Source organism: Balaenoptera physalus, assembly GCF_965194825.1.
Source record: "Balaenoptera physalus genome assembly, chromosome: 5".
Lineage (NCBI taxonomy): Eukaryota > Metazoa > Chordata > Mammalia > Artiodactyla > Balaenopteridae > Balaenoptera > Balaenoptera physalus.
The window spans coordinates 38,636,346-38,654,878 of NC_138884.1; the positions used below are offsets into that span (position 1 = coordinate 38,636,346).

General features: G+C 41.1%; 2 protein-coding genes across 20 annotated transcripts in view; one reads left to right on the forward strand and one right to left on the reverse strand.

Moving 5' to 3' along the window:
• Nucleotides 1-18,533, reverse strand: part of TIGD4 (tigger transposable element derived 4) — an 827,821-nt gene that overhangs the window by 483,582 nt on the left and 325,706 nt on the right. The window lies entirely within an intron of this gene.
• The window catches only part of TRIM2 (tripartite motif containing 2), a 192,666-nt gene that overhangs the window by 50,225 nt on the left and 123,908 nt on the right, over nucleotides 1-18,533 (forward strand). For 17 of the 19 annotated variants that reach the window (XR_014264149.1, XM_082463519.1, XM_082463520.1 and 14 more), the window contains 4 exons: nucleotides 165-402; nucleotides 11,438-11,589; nucleotides 13,001-13,181; nucleotides 13,988-14,711. Coding sequence is in view for 18 of the 19 variants with exons in the window: in XM_082463519.1 (XP_082319645.1) it covers nucleotides 165-402; nucleotides 11,438-11,589; nucleotides 13,001-13,181; nucleotides 13,988-14,711 (1,295 nt within the window). In the remaining variant the exon portion in view is untranslated. The other 2 variants (XM_082463513.1, XM_082463516.1) reach the window with 2 other exon arrangements.

An 18,533-nucleotide genomic window follows, 5' to 3' on the forward strand; every position in this document is an offset into this window, starting at 1 on the left:
GGTCCAATGTGAGGTGACCTACTGACTTCAGAACTAATCTTTTCCTAGTGAAGGAGACCACAACGGAAGTTATGCAAAGTAGCCCTGTAGTCACCGTGAACCTGTCTGGTACCCCCTGCAGGAGCCCCACTGTGCTGACCGCCCCGCTTCTGTTTCTGTGACAGGTGCCTGCAGAACTACATTCCTGCCCACAGCCTAACCCTCTCCTGCCCCGTGTGCCGCCAGACCTCCATCCTGCCCGAGAAGGGGGTGGCCGCGCTCCAGAACAACTTCTTCATCACAAACCTGATGGACGTGCTGCAGCGAACTCCAGGCAGCAATGCTGAGGAGTCCTCCATCCTGGAGACAGTCACCGCTGTGGCTGCGGGGAAGCCTCTCTCTTGCCCAAACCACGATGGGAATGTAAGTGAGCGGATTGCAGGCACTGCCTGGCCGAGGGGCTGCTTGATTTGGGGAGGCTTTGGTCAATCAGAGGGTATATACACTGAAACAGAACTCCACCTGGAAAATGAGTGATTGAAAACACTTTTTACCTGTCCTCAGACTATTTTGCCTGCTTCCTTTCTCTGACCCAATTTATTTAAATAATAAGATCAATCTTCATTGTGCCGACTTAGCACAAATTGTTGGTTTCCCCAGGAGAGCAAACTCACAACTGTTTGCAAGCTGGGCATACTTTGACCCACAAACATCTGTGTAATAAATTATGGAGAAAGATTTAATAGTAGATAAGTTCTGCAAGTTGAGAATGATTATTAAAATGTTATTTACAGTGTTTTATTTTTCTTGTGAGGGAAATTTTTCTCATGCTCCATTAGACCCTATTCCTTAATCATAAATACTCTGAAGTTATGTGATTCCCTGATCAGAGATTATAGCCTCTAGATTCCAAACATACTTCCTGCTGCCAGCAAACACAGTAACCATTATAAACTCGGGAGGACCGGTGTTTGCCATCAAACGATGGATTCACAGCAGCTGTGTAGCCTGAAGAGGCAGCACTGCATAGCAGCTCACTGCCAGCTTTGGAGTCAGACTGCCTGATTCAAATCCTGTTCTTCAAACTCATTTCCTGTGTCAGCTTTGGGAAATTTACTGAACTCTCTGTCTCACTCCCTCATCTGCAGAAGGAAAGTAATAACAGTCTCCCATACTGGATTATTTGGAGAATTAAATATTTTAGTCATAGAAAGCATACTGTAAGCTCTCTATAAATATTAGCTATTAAAATTATTTCTAATTAATGGCTTATTTCATTTTTTTCTTTATGTAGTGACCACTTCAAAAGTGTCTGAAACTGCCATAATCAAACCACTGAAGTAACATGAGGTTCTTAGGGCAAAGCAATAATTATTAGCCGTAACTAATAACTGTTGATCTACCTCTCAAAGACCCACTGTGCTGCAGCCTCACTGGCCTCCTAGAACTTGCCAAGTGGTTTCCCACCTTGGGCCCTGGCTGCTCTCTGTTCCTCATGCCTGGAATGCTCTTCGTTCCCTCTTTATGTGTCTAGCTCATTCTCACCCTACGTGTCTCAGCTCAAATTTCTCCTACACCAGGCAGTCCTCTCTAGCGCACACTCTAGGGCAGACCGCCTCTGACACCCGGTTTCCCGCCATCATACCACCGTCTTGATTTCCTTCATGACATTTGCCGTGTTCTGCCTGCCTCCAGCTGTGTATCTGCTGGCTTTCCTTGTAGAAAGTGAGCTCCAAGAGGGAGGGACCATGTTCATCATTATACCCCTAGCACTCAGCACAGCATCTTACACATGGAAGTGTACATATAAACAGAGACCAACCAAATGAGGAAAAGCAAAGGCTATTTACTCAGCACTTGCTGTAACAAGGAGTCAGACCATCACTTATGTTTTGTCAGAGACACAAAGTCAGGCAGAAGAGTGGGAAAGCTCTGTAGTGGAAAAAAGGGGAGGCTTCAGCTGTGCCCTGATTGGGAGTGGTTGGCATGGGGAAGCTGGGGGCCAACTAATTAGAAGGGGGACATCCTACGTGACTGCTTAGAGGTACAGATTTGGCTTTCTCTGGTTGGTCCTAAGTTGGAAGCAGGGACAAAAATTATAGAAGCTGTTAATTATCAAGTCCTAACCATTTGGGGTCAATTGGTACAGAAGTTATTGTTTAGCTTTTTGGATTGTTACCAGAGATTGCAGTCTGACTTATAGCAGGCTGGCTTCCTGGTTTGTTTCATTGTGGATAAGGAGGTTGGTTTCTTGGGCAGGTTGTGGGTCAGAGTTTTATTTTTGTATGGTCCGTGTGCATTTTTATATTCAGTCTCTCAGAAGTCAGTAGTACATATTTTTAAACAAATGGCCAGACACCATGCTAGGCTTCTCACACACCACTCTGTGTAAATTGGTAATGGTTACCTTCATTTTATAGATAAAGAAACTGAGACTTGAACAGTTTAAGTCACACAGCTAGTTGACACATCATAAAAACTAGACCAGGAGGAAATAGCATCCTGAGTGTTTTGGTAGCCAAAACAAGAGAGACATCGTGGATTACATATCCTTAATTATTTAATCGAAAGCACACCAGGCTATTGATAACTGTAGATTTTTTGCACACTGTACTCCAAGGGAGAGTTACCATGTAAGTTTTGTAAAAGGAATTTGAAAGGGTGCCCTCTTATGACTGCTTCTCACACTAGCTCTTAGTGAATGCTAAGGCTGTCTCGTCCTAGGGCTCACATTCTAAATACTAGTCTGGGAAGGCATTTCCATCAGGTACCTGAGTCCCCTTCAAGTGTAGTCCAGGCATGGAGCTCTCTGGAGATCTGACTTGATAGGGGAGTAAAATTTTAGAAACTTTAGGAGATCTACTATAGACACTGGTCCAAATTTGGGGTGTAAAGGACAATCATGTGGAATGAGAAATAATGGCAACTGAAAAGATTACATCAATAAGTAAAGGCAGGAGTGTCGTGGAATTCAGGAATGAGTTTGCAGCTCAGCACAGCTAGAGCATGGAGATGCCCCAGTGGTGGTGGGAACATAGGTGGGCTGGAGAATACAGGATGAGTCTGGAAAGATAGAGGGGAGAAATTGTGATGAGCTAAGAATGTCATCGAGGAAAGGTTTGACCTAAGTTCCATAAGCAGTGGAGAAGCATTAAAACCTTTTAAACAGGCGGTGGGTATGTTAATGGCATTGTGGAGGAATAGTGTAGCAGAGACTGGAGGCTGCACCACCAACTGAGTTTAGTATTGAGTCGTCCAAATGAGGGATGATAAGGGGTAGAACAAGAAAAGCATCAATGGACTTGGAGAAGGAAGGATGAATTTCAGAGAAAAGAGTATTCTTTCACTTGAGAATCTGCCTCCCACTAATAAAAAGGCATATACTAAAATCTGTTCAACTAAGCTATTAAGATTGTGAGAATTTGAGCAATTCAAATTGATCATATAATAGGTCATTTTTTTAAAATCACTGTATTTTTCCGTTGTGTAGACCAAGTTCCTGCACCACAATGCAATAAAATTACACTAGTAACATATGTTATAGAAGAAACCCCAAATCTTTTTAAAAAGTTTATAATTATTTAATCAAAGAAAAAATAGCAAAATTAGACTATTTACAAAATATTGAAAGTGTAAGCTTTATCTATTAAATGTATAAGATAAAGTCATTATCTATACTCAGGAAATTTTATATGTTAAGTATTTTATTTAAAAAGAGTTCATTTCAAGAAGTTAGGAAAAGAACATTAAAATAAATATATGGCATATGAAGAAAAGAAAATAGTAAAGATAACCTTGGAGAGTTTGAAAATAATGAAACAATTGTGTTGATGAATAAATACAAGAGCTGAATTTTTTTTAATTAATGAAATAATCTGACATCTGGTAAAGCACCAACGGGTAAATATAAATAAATCAAATTGGGACTAATAAAGAGATATCAGTATAGATAAAAAGAAAATTTTAAAATTAGTAGATCAATTTTCTGTGCTAAAGGCTAATATAGTGAAAGTTTGAATGAAGTGGATGATTATCTAGGAAACTACAAATGATCAAGAAAACCCAAATAGACCTATAATCTTGAAAAAAACTGGTGAAAGTTCATTTAAAACTGAATGCCTTCAAACCTGTATAAAACAGATATGGTTCATAATATCTATACTTCTGGATCATAAGAAAAGATAGGAAGCTCCCAAATTCACCTATGATATACTCATTAACTCTGACACCAAAATCTAGTGAAGACAGAACAAGAAGAAAACTATGAATCAGTCAGTTTATGAAAGTAGCTGTAAAATTCTTATTTAAAATACCTGAGCAGGGACTTCCTTGGTGGTCCAGGGGTGGGACTTTGCTCTCCCAATGTAGGGGACCCAGGTTCGATCCCTGATCGGGGAACTAGATCCCGCGTGAATACCGAAACTAAGAGTCCGCTAGGAGTCCGCATTCCGCAAAGAAGATCCCGCGTGCTGCAAGGAAGACACGGTGCAGCCAAAATAAATAAATATTTTTTTAAAAAAATAAATAAATAAAATAAAATACCCCAGCAAACTTTTACCGTGTAAGAGCACTTATTTACTAATTAAGAAAAATATTGAATAGCACAAAAGAAAATGAGCCTAGAACTTGAAAAATTCATGGGAGATCTATAAACAGTTAATAATCATAGGAGAAAATAAATGTTAAGCTTCACAAAGAATTCCTAAAGATGTATTTCCTGAGCATGCCTGAGCAATAGAGACCCTTGGATGCCATAGGCTGCTAAGGAGAAACACTCACAGAGATGCTAATTCCAGCAAAGGTAAAGAAGCCTTTAGGTTGAAACGTTCCCTGTTTCTCTACCAAACATATCCCATCAAATCACATTAAAAATTAACTCTAAAGAGTTGGATCCTCCTGGAGGTGAATGAAGCTATTTAAAGTGTGTTTTGAGCACTTTTTCTATGCTGGGTCATTATGAGTCTTTGGAATCATAAAACGTATAAACTAGCAAGAGGCCTTGGAAAATTTACTGCGTGTCTTGAATCATTCAATTGTTCCACCATAGATTGTAGGAGTTCTCTGCTGATGCTCTGAAACAGGGGTCCTCACTGCATATTCAAGTCAAATGCATGCAATATTACAGATAAATGGCTGTGGTTAATTGCCATGGGCAAATCTTTAAAAACAATTCAAACAATTCGATAAAATCGGGTAATTAACAATGAAGCAGGATGTTGCCCTCATAAACTGCCTGGTGCTGATTAGCACATGTGGATGAAAGCCTGTCATTTACTTTAAGTGCTGTGACACTATCTGTCTTCTAATTAAACTGCCATGGCTGCATTGTTCAAATACAAAGAAAAATAGGAATAATCGTCAGTGATTTAAGAGGTGCTTTGCACTTAAAGCAGACATTTGAGCTCATGCCTCGAAGTCCCAGAACGCAAATGATCCTTAAGCCCTGTTGTTGCTGGCTTAGGTGCCTTCCTAACAAGCATGTTAAGAGGTGCAAAGGAGAGATCCTCATTAAGAATACCCTGCCACTAATCAGCCCCCACTTCCAGAAGCCTGGTGGGGGGGTGGGCGGTGGTGGCTGCAAGGCCCTGACCATCCTTTTCAGCACGTTATTATGCATATAGTCCTGCCATCTCCTCTTCTAATGAACACAGATGGTGACTACCTGTCAACAACAACAAGCTCATCCTGGGCTCTGGCCCACCCACCCTTGGGAGCACCAGTGTCCTCTCACCCAAGATGGATGAGTTCAACTGAGTTGCTCACCTCCCACAATGAAGTCTCAGCTTGAGTCAAAGCTGTCAGAACCTGAGCACAAGCATTAGAGAATGACTAGTTGTAGACGCTTCAAAATGATTTCAGGGCCTTTACTTCCCAGGAAACATGCAAGATACAGAACCAGGGACAACTACCCAGGTCTGTTGCTATCTCTTCAAAGATGCAATCAATTTCTTAAACTGGAGGTTAAAATCACTTAACATAAAATTCAACATTTTAACCACTTTAAAGTGTACAATTCAATGGCTTTTAGTATATTTAAAAGGTTGTCCAAACATCACCACTATCTAATTCCAGAAGTTTTTCATTACCCCCCAAAGAAACTCCATACCTATTAAGCAGCCATTCCTCATCCCCTCCCCGACACCCCAACCTCTGGCACCCACCAGCCTACTTTCTGTCTCTAAGGATTTGTCCATTGTGGACATTTGATATAAATGGAATTCTACAATATGTGGCCTTTTGAGTCTGGCTTCTATCACTTAGCATAATGTTTTCAAGGTTCATCTATATTGCAGCATATATCAGAACTTCATTCCTCTTGTATGGCTAAATATTATACCATAATTTGTTTATCCATTCATGAGTTGATGGATATTTGGGTTGTTTCCACTTTTTGGCTATTATGAATAATGCTGCTATGAACATTCATGTACGGTTTTTGTGTGGACATATGTTTTCAGATCTCTTGGGTAGATACCTAGGAGTGGAATTGCTGGGTCATATGGTAATATTTAACCTTTGAGGAACCACCGACTGTTTTCATAGAATTACACCATTTTTACATTCCCACCAGCAAAGTATGAGAGTTCTGATTTTTTCACATTCTCACCAATACTTGTTATCTGATTTTTTGAGTCTAGCCCTCCTAGCTGGTGTGAAGTGGTGTCTCACTGCAGTTTTGATTTGCATTTTCCTAGTGACTAATGATGTTAGAGTATTTTCCTGTGAAAATTGGCCATTTTTGTTTACCCTTTTTAAAGAAATGTCTATTTAATTCCTTTGACAATTTTTGAATTGGGTTCTTGAGTTGCAGGAGTTCTTTGTATGTTCTGGATACTACATCCTTATCAGATATATAACTAGGAAATATTTTTCCCATTCTTTTTACTTTCCTGGTGTGCCCTTTGATACACAAGTTTTTAATTTGATGAAGTCCAATTTATCTATTTTTTCTTTTTTTGCTTGTGTTTTTGGTATCATATCTAGGAATCTATTGCCAAGTCCAAGGTCATGAAAATTTAACCCTATTTTTTTTTTCTAGGATTTTTATAGTTTTAGCTCTTACATTTAGGTTGTTAATCTATTTTGAGTTAATTTTTGTATATGGAGTGAGGTAAGGTTCCAACTTCATTCTTTTACACATAGATATCCAGTGGTCTTGACATCCCTTGTTGAAAAGCCTCTTTTCCCCCATTGAGTGGTCCTGGCACCCTTTTCAAGAATCAGTTGACCATAAATGTATGGTTTTATTTCTGGACTCTCAATTCTATTCCATTGATCTATATGCCTATCCTTATGCTGGTAACACACAATTTTTATTACTCTAGCTTGGTAGTAAGTTTTGAAATAGGGAAGTGTGAGGTTTCCAATTTTGTTCTTCTTTTGAAGATTGTTTTGGCTATTCAGGGTACCAGTGTAATTTTATATAAATTTTAAGAACAGCTTGTTCACTTCTGTGAAAAAAGAAGTTGGGGTTTTGATAGATACTTCATTGAATCTATAGATCAATTTGGGAATATTGCCCCCTTAACAATATTAAGTCTTCCAATTCATGAGCATGGGATATCTTTCCATTTATTTCCATTATTTAGGTATTCTTTAATTTCTTTCAACAATATTTTGTAGCTTTCAGTGTACAAGTCTTGTACCTTCTCTGTTAAATTTATTCTTTAAGTATTTTATATTCTTTTGGATGCTATTATAAATGGAATTTTCTTAATTTCATTTTTGGATTGTTCATTGCTAGTGTATAGATATACAACTGATTTTTGTTTGTTGATGTTGTATCCTAAAACTTTGCTGAATTCATTTGTTAGTTCTAATAGTGTGTGTGTGTGTGCATGTGCACATGTGTACATTCTTTGGGATTTTCCATATATAAGTCATCTCTGAATAGAGAAATTCTTACTTCTTCTTTTCCAGTTTGGATGCATTTTATTTTTCTTGCTTATACGCTCTGGCTAAAACTTCCAGTACATTGTTGAATAGAAGTGGCAAAAGTGGACATCCTTGTCATGTTCCTGATCTTAGGAGGGAGTCACTATTAAGTAAGCTGTGGGGTTTTTGCAGATGCCATTTTTCAAGTCGAGGAATTTTCCTTCTATTTCTAATTTGATGTGTTTTTTTGTTTTGTTTTGTTTTTTATCATGAAAGGGTGTTGGGTATTGTCAAATCCTTTTTCTGTATTTACTGATCTGATCATGTGGGATTCTTCCCCTTCATCTTATTAGCGTGGTGTATTACATATATTGATTATTGTATGTGGACCACCCTTGCATTCCTGGAATAAATCCCATTTGGTCATGGTGTTTAATCTTTTTAATATGCAGCTGGGTTCAGTTTACTAGTATTTTGTTAAGGATTTTTGCACCTACATTCATAGGGATTATTAGTCTTTAATTTTCTTTTCTTGTGTGATGTCTTTGACTTTGGTGTCAGTATATTACTGGCCTAATGAATTAGGAAATGTTCCCTTCTCTTCTATTTTTTGAAGAGTTTGGGGATTGGTGCTAATTCTTCTTTAAATGTTTGGTAGAATTCACCAGTGAAGCCATCTCGCCCTGGACTTTTCTTTGTTGGAGGTTTTTTGAATATTGATTCATCTCTTTACTTATTGTAGGTCTATTCATATGTTCTATTTCTTCTCTAAGTTAGTTTTGGTAGTTTGTGTGTTTCTAGGAATTTATCCATTTTATCTAGGTTATTTGATTTGTTGACATACAACAGTCCATAGTATTCTATTTGTCAATTTTGTTGATTCTTACAAAGAGCCAACTTGTGGCTTCATTGATTCTCTCTATTGTTTTTCTGTTCTCCATTTTATTGATCTCCACACTAATCTTTATTTCCTTTCTTCCGTTTGCTTTGGGTTTAATTTGTTCTTCTTTTTCTAGTTCTCTAAGGTGGAAGCCTAGGTTATTGATTTGTGATCTTCTTTTTTTTTTTTTTTTTTTAAAGATTTATTGATTGATTGATTGATTGATTGCTACGTTGGGTCTTCGCTTCTGTGCTAGGGCTTTCTCTAGTTGTGGCAAGTGGGGGCCACTCTTCATCGCGGTGCGCGGGCCTCTCACCATCGCGGCCTCTCTTGTTGCGGAGCACAGGCTCCAGACGCGCAGGCTCAGTAGTTGTGGCTCACGGGCCTAGTCGCTCCACGGCATGTGGGATCCTCCCAGACCAGGGCGCGAACCCGTGTTCCCTGCATTAGCAGGCAGACTCTCAACCACTGTGCCACCAGGGAAGCCCGAGTCTTCTTTTTAATGTAGACATTTACAGCTATAAATTTTGCTCTGAGCACTGTCATAAGTTTTGATATGTTTTTATTCATCTCAAAATATTTTGTACTTTCCCTTGTAATTTCTTCTTTGACTCATTGTTTGTGTTATTTAATTTCCACATATTTGTTAATTTTCCACATTTCCTTCTGTTATTGATTTCTAATTTCATTCTACTGTAGCCAGAGAAGATACTTTATATGACTTCAGTCTTTTTAAATTTATTGAGACTTTTGTGACCTAATGTATGGTTTCTTCTGGAAGATGTTCCATGTGTACTTGACAAAAATGTGTCTTCTGTTATTGAACAGAGTGTTCCACATGTGTGTGTTAGGCCTAGTTGGTTTATAATGTTGTTCAAGTTCTCTATTTCTTTACTGATCTTCTGTCTAATAGTTGTATCATTATTGAAAGTGGAATATTGAAATCTCCAACTATTATTATTGAACTCTCCATTTCTCCCTTCAATTCTGTCAGTTTTTGCTTCATATATATTAGGACTCTGTTGTTGGTTACATATTTATTAATAATTGTTATATCTTCTTGATGGATTTACCATTTTATTATTATATAATGTCCTTTTTTTAATTGAAGTATAGTTGATAATGTCCTTTTCTGTCTGTTATAACAACTTTTGTCTTAAAGCCTGTTTTGTCTAATATTAGAATAGCTACTCCAGCTCTCTTTTGGTTACTCTTTGCACGGAATATCTTTTTCCATCTTTTTACTTTCAACCTAATGTGAGTCTCTTATAAACAGCATAGAGTTCACACATTCAGCAATGTTATTATAGACGTACTATGTGCAGGGAATTACCTAGGCTCTGGGTGAGAGAGTTTCAGTGCTCAGTAACTTAAAATCTTATAAATATTTCATAAAAGGGGTATGAATAAAATTGCTTTAGTGGGTGCATTCACTTTATGAAAATCCATCAATCTGTGTTAGGATTTATGCCATTTTCTGTATGTGTGTTATACTTCAAGAAAAAGATTCCGCCCCCCCCCCCGCCCCAAGTGCTTTGGGAATTCAATATTGGAGAAGTTATTTCCAGCTGAGAGAATAAGGGGAATGCCTTCACAAGGAAACTAACCTTCAGGCTTTATGTTATATTGATACCGAGAGTTCACCACAGTCAGGGTAAGGTGGTTTTATTTTCAGGTAAGCAAATGATATCATCAGCGCCATCATCACTGCTACTGCTTATTAAGAACTTACTACGTGCCAGTGCCAGGCATCGTCTGAGTTCTTTGTGCCTATTAATCTACCAAATCCTCATAGCAGCCCTATGAAGTAGGTTAGTACGTTACATGACTGTCTCCATTTGCCAAAGTGAAAATTGAGACACGGTGAGGTCACGTAAGTGGTGGAGCCAGGATGCAAACTGTTGCATCCAGCTCATCTCTTATCCAAACAGTAGCCGTTCTCAAGGTGCAATCCAGGAACTCTCATGGGTCTCCAGACCCTTTCAGGGGATCCACAAGGTCAAAACTATATTTATGATAATACTAAAACATTATTTACCTTTTTCACTCTCAACCTCTCATGAGTATTCAGTGGCATTTTCCAGAGACTCTACTATGTGTGCTAGCAAAACAGATTGAATACAGAAGCAGATATGAGAATCCAGCTGTCTTCTATGAAGCCAGACACTGAAGAGATTTACAAATATGAAAAGCAATGCCATTCTCCTCACAAAATTTTTTGTTTTGCAAAATATACTTTTCATAAATTATATTATTAATGTTAACATTTATTTTTGCTTTTGATAAATTAATCAATATTTTGAATGTTTCTCAGTTTCCATTTTTAACATAATAAATAGCTATAGATATAACTCATATAAACACAAAGCATTCGGAATCCTCAATCATGTATAAAGAGTGGAAAGGGGTCCTGAGACCAAAAAGTTTGAGCACCAAAGGCCTATACTGTTCTGCCTTAGGGGAGTGGCCAAGAAAAGCTGGTTTTGTGGCCATAGCAACAGCTTTGGAGTCCGATCCACCTCTGTTCGAGACCTGGAACATAAAAGTTTGTCTCTCCTTTTCTCCTGTGAAACTGGATATAATACTGCCCACATCCTGGGGAGGCTGTGAGAATTCACTGAGAGAGTGCAAGGGAAGGCCTAGTGCATGGTCAGCACTCAGTCACTGGCACCAAACCTGGAATTGCTCTTGTGTCGCCCGCAGGTGATGGACTTTTACTGCCAGTCCTGCGAGACCGCCATGTGTCGGGAGTGCACGGAGGGGGAGCACGCGGAACACCCCACAGTCCCCCTCAAGGACGTGGTGGAGCAGCACAAGGCCTCACTCCAGGTCCAGCTGGACGCTGTCAACAAAAGGTGTGCATACCTCTGCCTGGCTCCTGACTGGCCGCCTGTGGCCTCAGGGTCTCGTGTCCCAGTGGGATAGAAGATTCATGACACTTAAATAAATTGTCCTTTGATCATAGGCCTGTAGTCATAGACTAGTGAGTGATGAGTGTCATCCCCTGCCCGTTGGTAAAATTCCAACCCCCTTTTGTTATGAGTGGTGGTTTTCCTTTTAGTACCTTAGTATGATTAAATGAACAAAATATACTCGAGGAAAATACACTCTCAGGAGATCTCTGAAATTTGTGCCTGAAACCAGGCTGTCTGAAGAGCCTTTCTTAGCTACTGTTCTTGACACACTTACAAGCCACTGTGCCGACTGTGACTGGCTCATCTCTGTTTGAGCCCAGCAGAATGGTCCTGAGCAGCAAGTGCTCAATTTTCCTTCTCCTTCCCTGCTTCCAGGCTCTTTATTTGGCATGGAAATGAAGGAACAGAGTAGCTGTGTGATGCATGAGAAAGACCAAAGAGAGGAAATAAACAGCAAAATGAAAATAAATCTCTTTACCAAAAGTTGAAGTGAGAAAAGTGTGGCTATTCTATACTAATTAAAAGAACTTGGAAACTTGCAAGAAATTCCCAGGAAACTCTGAGTTTGGATAAGTTTTTCATGTGACTGGGTAAAAAGATACAGCTATATATTTAGACCAGTGGTCCTCAACCAAGGGCGATGATACCCCCCAAGGGACATTTGGCAATGCCTGGAGACAATTTGGTGTCACAACTGTGTGGGGGGGAGGGGTAGAGGAAAGGATGCTGTTAAACATCCTACAATTCACAGGACAGCCACCTGCAACAAAGAATTATCTGGCCCAAAATATCAATATGTCAAGTTAGAGAACGCCTGATTTATTTATTTTTTCTTTTTCTTCTTATTTTTTTTATTGACGTATAGTTGATTTACAATGTTGTGTTAATTGCTGCTGTACAGCAAAGTGATTCAGTTATACATATATATATATATATATACATTCTTTTTAAAAAAATTCCTTTCCATTGTGGTTTATCACAGGATATTGAATATAGTTCTCTGTGCTCTACAGTAGGACCTTGTTGTTTATCCATTGTAGAGAACAGCTGATTTAGAGTGTGAGAAAAAGCCATGGGGTTCTGAGAGCTTCGAGGCTTTGTACCATCAATTTTTAAAATTAAATGATTGAGGTAGATTGAAATAGATGTGGACCCTCAAAATCTCTTCTCTCAAAGGCAGTAATTATGTCATGTCTTACTCACTCTGTTCTTCAGTTATTACTTTTTAAAGATGATGAAAGGCACAGAAGATATTTCTTGACAAAATATAGTGTTTGGATAGATTTTTTTTTTTTTTACTATTTCCGTGTGGATCTTATTATAATAACGACCTCTGATAACTGTCTACCAGGCTCCCAGAAATAGATTCTGCTCTTCAGTTCATCTCAGAAATCATCCATCAGTTAACCGACCAAAAGGCCAGCATTGTGGATGACATCCATTCTACCTTTGATGAACTCCAGAAGACTTTAAATGTGCGCAAGAGCGTGCTGCTTATGGAGCTGGAAGTCAACTATGGTCTCAAACACAAAGTAAGACTCCACCCTTTCCTACAGACATCCTGTGAGAGGTGCACTATCCGGGGCCTCCCTGGCGCTAGCTTACTGTGTTCTACCAGCGGTAAAGGGGACTCAAATGGGTTAAGTGTCACTGTCATTCAGTAAACAGTAGTTTTCATTTAGTGGCTTATCCAGCTATTTCTTCCTTCTGTTTTCAGCAAAACTATGATTCTGTGGCCTTAGGTACCACTTGATAACTTGACACAAGGCAAAGTTGAATATCAAGTAATGCTTTCAGGATTTAGGGTTAAATTGGATTGTTTTCCTTCCTTAATTATAATGTCTAATAGTCTCTTAAGTGCTCTCTCACCCACACCAACCTGTTAGTCAACTTCAGAGAGAACCCTGACTGCAGCCTTTGTTTAACTCTGCATGTCCCATCACAAAACCAGGGATGAAAGCTTCCGATATTCAGGTGTGGCGTTTTCATTTGTCTGGTTTCTGTTCCTTTAGCTGGTGACAGGGAAACTTTGGACATTAGACAAAGATACTGAATACTGAATAAAATTTCAGATCTCAGGCATAGCAATCTGGCTGCCAAGCTGTCGGTGACGTTTCTGCTTGCGCCTATCCAAGACACATGACCCCATAAATATGTGTGTGGGAGAGACCGGCGAGGAGGAAGGGAAAGAGTAGGAGCTGGTAAGGCGATTTAGGATTCAGCGTGAGACCGGGGTTCCCTGGGTTAAACTGAACACCCGCTGCCGGGGGCCAAGCGCGCGGGCAGGTGCGGGCGGGGGCGCCCTGGGAAGAGCTCACCCGGCTTGGTTTCCCCGCAGGTCCTCCAGTCGCAGCTGGATACTCTGCTTGAGGGGCAGGAGAGTATCAAGAGCTGCAGCAGCTTCACGGCGCAGGCCCTCAACCATGGCACGGAGACGGAGGTGCTGCTTGTGAAGAAGCAGATGAGCGAGAAGCTGAACGAACTGGCGGACCAGGATTTTCCGCTGCACCCGCGAGAAAACGACCAGCTGGACTTCATCGTGGAGACCGAGGGGCTCAAGAAGTCCATCCACAACCTCGGGACGATTTTAACCACCAACGCCGTCGCCTCCGAGACGGTGGCCACGGGCGAGGGGCTGCGGCAGACCATCATCGGGCAGCCCATGTCCGTTACCATAACAACCAAGGACAAAGATGGCGAGCTGTGCAAAACGGGCAACGCCTACATCACGGCGGAGCTGAGCACTCCCGACGGCAGCGTGGCGGACGGGGAGATCCTGGACAACAAGAACGGCACGTACGAGTTCCTGTACACAGTACAGAAGGAGGGCGACTTCACCCTGTCCCTGCGGCTCTACGACCAGCACATCCGCGGCAGCCCGTTTAAGCTGAAGGTGATCCGGTCGGCGGACGTGTCCCCCACCACCGAGGGCGTGAAGAGGCGCGTGAAGTCCCCGGGGAGCGGCCATGTGAAACAGAAGGCGGTGAAGAGACCCGCCAGCATGTACAGCACCGGCAAACGAAAAGAGAATCCCATCGAAGACGATCTGATCTTCCGAGTGGGTAAGGGGGAGGCGGCGCTGCACCTGAATTCTGAGCTTTGCTTTGGTTAAGGGGTGACTGGGAAAGTGTTGCAAATTGCAGCTTTGCAGGTCACAACTAAGGCTGACGGTGCTGGGAGATAGGCGTGTATTTTATTAGGTGAGCTCATGCAGTCTCCTTCTCAGGAGATTTTATGATTTATTTTCCCCTCCTCCTCCCTCATCCCTCCTTCTTTCCTTCTCCCTCCCCGCCACCCCGCCTCTCTCCCGTTCTTACCCCCTCTTCCTCCTCCTCCTTAACACACAAGTGCTGCATATTCATTATGGAAAATTAGAAACTGAAAATAAGCAAAAGAGAATTAGAAAAATCACAGCACTCATAATCTGGACTTATTTTTTTTTGGTAGCAGTTTTTTTTTTACTTTTTATTTTATATTGGAGTATAGGTGATTAACAATGTTGTGTTAGTTTCAAGTGTACAGCAAAGTGATTCAGTTATACATATACATGTATCTATTGTTTTTCAGATTCTTTTCCCATTTAGGTTGTTACCTAATACTAAATAGAGTTCTCTGTGCTATTTTAAATATAGCACTGTGTACATAATCTGGACATTTTAAAGGAAATGTTCGCAACCTTCCCCTCCGCTCCCCCGTGGGAATGTCTAGAGTACTCCTGCCTAACCCCAAGGCAGAGAGATACTCCTACCACATAAGTTCACGCATCATATCTCTGGAATCTTCCAGCGTGGGCTATAACTGTGGGCAGAGGGTCTGATGCCTCCCTGTCACTGCTTCCTCATTGTAAGGGCTGGGGGTGAGGGACATGGTGCATTGCAAGTTATGTCCAGTCGCCTGTAGCTGGAGAGCAGCCCCGAAGAGGAAGGGGTGGGTGGAAACCTGGAGAATGGAATGGGGTTGGGGCGGAAGCAAGAAGGCTTAGGATGAGCCGCGAGATTTGGGAATGCAAATAGCCCTTCCCTTGTCAGATTTATTGCGTCAGATTTTTTGAAGCTGTTTATTTTCTCAATAGAAAGCAAACTAAATGTAAACAACCAACAATTTGATAATTCTTTTTTTAAATTTATTTATTTTTTGGCTGTTCCACACGGCATGTGCGATCTTAGTTCCCTGACAGGGATCGAACCCATGCCCCCTGCAGTGCAAGCATGGAGTCTTAACCCCTGGACTGCCAGGGAAGTCCCCACAATTTGATAATTCTTAAGAAAAAAGTCTGCATGTTAGCTACCATATCCAAAAGTGGCTCCAGCCTGCTTCTCTTTCTGCTTCTTCAGTCCTACAATGCAGTATCTCTAAAAGGGTGCTGCGAGGTATGTTCACTGACACATGTAGAAAAACAATTCTGTGGTTCAGAGAGACTGGGGAAAGCTTAGCTTAAGTGAAGGAATCAGATTTTTTTTTTTTTACTGTAGTGCCTTTAGAATCTGTTGATGTGCACAGTTTTTTGTTTGTTTGTTTGTTTGTTTGTTTTACTGCCACACTGGCAGTCTCAAAGGCAGTGGAGGAATAACAGGCAGCACTTCCAAACTTGTCTGACCATAGAATTTTTTCCATGGAACGTCTTGGGAAAATAAGGCTCCTTGGAGCATTCTTGGGCAAAAGCTACTCCATTATTATTCATTTCTCTTTATTATTTAGTATTCTATACTATTTATTATTCTTTAGGGTGAATCTTTGTAAAGACCATGATATGGCAAGTAAACTCTCCGTTCAGGGCATGGAGACCCTCGTGCATTCACTGGCCATTTATGCAGTGTGGGTACAGAAGCCATTGAGACACCTGCCAAGGTAGAGTGGGTGGGCTGCGACAGGCGCACGATTGGAGCCTCCCAGGCCTGCCACTCCGGTTCTACCACTTATTTCAACCTTGACCAGGTCTCTCAGCTTCCCTGGCCTTCAGTTTCCATGTCCATAAAAGGAAAAGATAAAAATATCAGCTTCTCAGGACTCAGTTCCAAGCTTAATGCCTGGCATGTAGGAGGAGCTAAATAAAGAGAACAATTGTTTTTGCACATGCTATTAAGGCTGTTAGGTGTTCCCTGCTGCCTTTTCTTCTAAAACAATTGACCTTGCTGCTCCGCATTGATCTGCACTAAGAACAAATTCAGTCTCGCATTTAGAATCTCCCCTCCCCCAGCCAAGTGACCCCAGTCCACTTCCCAGGCAGTGTGCAGAGTGGAAAAAGGCCAAGATCTGGGTCTGATTCTGATTCTCCTTGCCAACTGACAACTGGCTTGCCCCTTCTTAACCTGGTTTCTTCCTCCGTAAAATAAAGGGAATGAAATATTACCTAATTCTTAAGTTTGCTGTGGGGGAGAAATGAGAAGGAATTCGTATAATACGGCTGGTACTTGCCTATGTACAGTAACTGCTCAGTTAATGGTGACAATCATTTTACTATTGTTATTATTATCAATCATCACCCTTCCACCTGTGATTCTCACCTGAGAAAAGAGATATATCTCTTAGGGTGTTTTTCCCCCAACTATATTTATTCTGAATGCCTAGCTCCCACCCTAGAGGGACGGGGATACACTCTTCTCCCCTCCTGCGCATTGAGAAATGCAGCCATAGTGATTCACTGGCACTGGTGGGAAGGTGTTTAAATGTTGAAGCATTTGTAAAATGCTTAGAACGGTACCTGGCATATGGCACTAGGTCCAGGTTTATTAATGCCGGAGCTGCCATAACAAAATAGCACAGACTGGCGACTTAAACAACGGAAATTTATTTTCTCACAGTTCTGGAGGCTGGAAGTCCAAGCTCAAGGTGGCGGCAAGGTTGGTTTCTTGGGAGGCCTCTCTTCTTGGCTTACAGATGGCTGCCTTCTGGCTGCTTTGTCCTCCCATGGTTGTCCCTCTGTGCACGCACACCCCTGGTGTTTCTTCCTCTTCTTAGAAAGACACCAGTCATATTGGATTAGGGCCTCACCCTAATGGCCTTATTTTAAGATAATCACCTTTAAAGATCTTAACTCCAAATACAGTTACATTCTGAGATACTGGAGGTTGGGACTGGACTTCAACATGAATTTTGTGGAGATACAGTTCAGCTTATAACAGATGCTAAACACCTCAGGTATGTAAGAGCAGCAAGGGAGATGGGTCTTACTTATCCATTCCTCTTTAACTTTATGAATCTAATCCAGAGTCTAGTCAAAAGATACCACCATTATGCAGTAATATAGCTCATAAAACATTGCTGGGTGATGGGAATACAGAGATGAAAGAAATGAGATCTTTTCCCTCTAGGAACTTAACAGAGGTTTGGGGTGACAGATGTGTGATCTACTAATAGCATGGATTAGGAGAAGGAATTTAAACCAGATGTGAAGGACCAGTACAACTTATCCAAGTTGAAATGGCATCCTGGGCAAGGGACCAGTGTGGAGGACAAAGGCAAGGGGAAGAGGAGTGAACGTGATTAATGTTTTAGGGGGGACACATCCATGAGAAGATGCAGGGGGAACAAAGGTCAGAGGGGTGGAAAGTGGTGGGGGCACTGGGGAGAGGAGCTGGACAGGTGAGTGTTGGAGTCCACAGCTCCTTGAACACCCTCTATGCTTTCACACCTGGGCACCTCCATCCGTGAATTCTTTCCCCAGTTTTATCCTTCCCTCAAGTCCCACCTTCTCTTTTCGAATCCACTGTGGTGGATTATTATTTCTGCTGAGGTCTTATTTCCTGATGATATTACGCATTACTTGAAGTCAAAGATGACATCTTTAATCATTTATAATCCTCAAACCACAAGAACACTTTGCCTAAGTACTTTGCCTATTTGAATCGAATCAAGTCATGACTTACTGCATGATTTAACTTGCT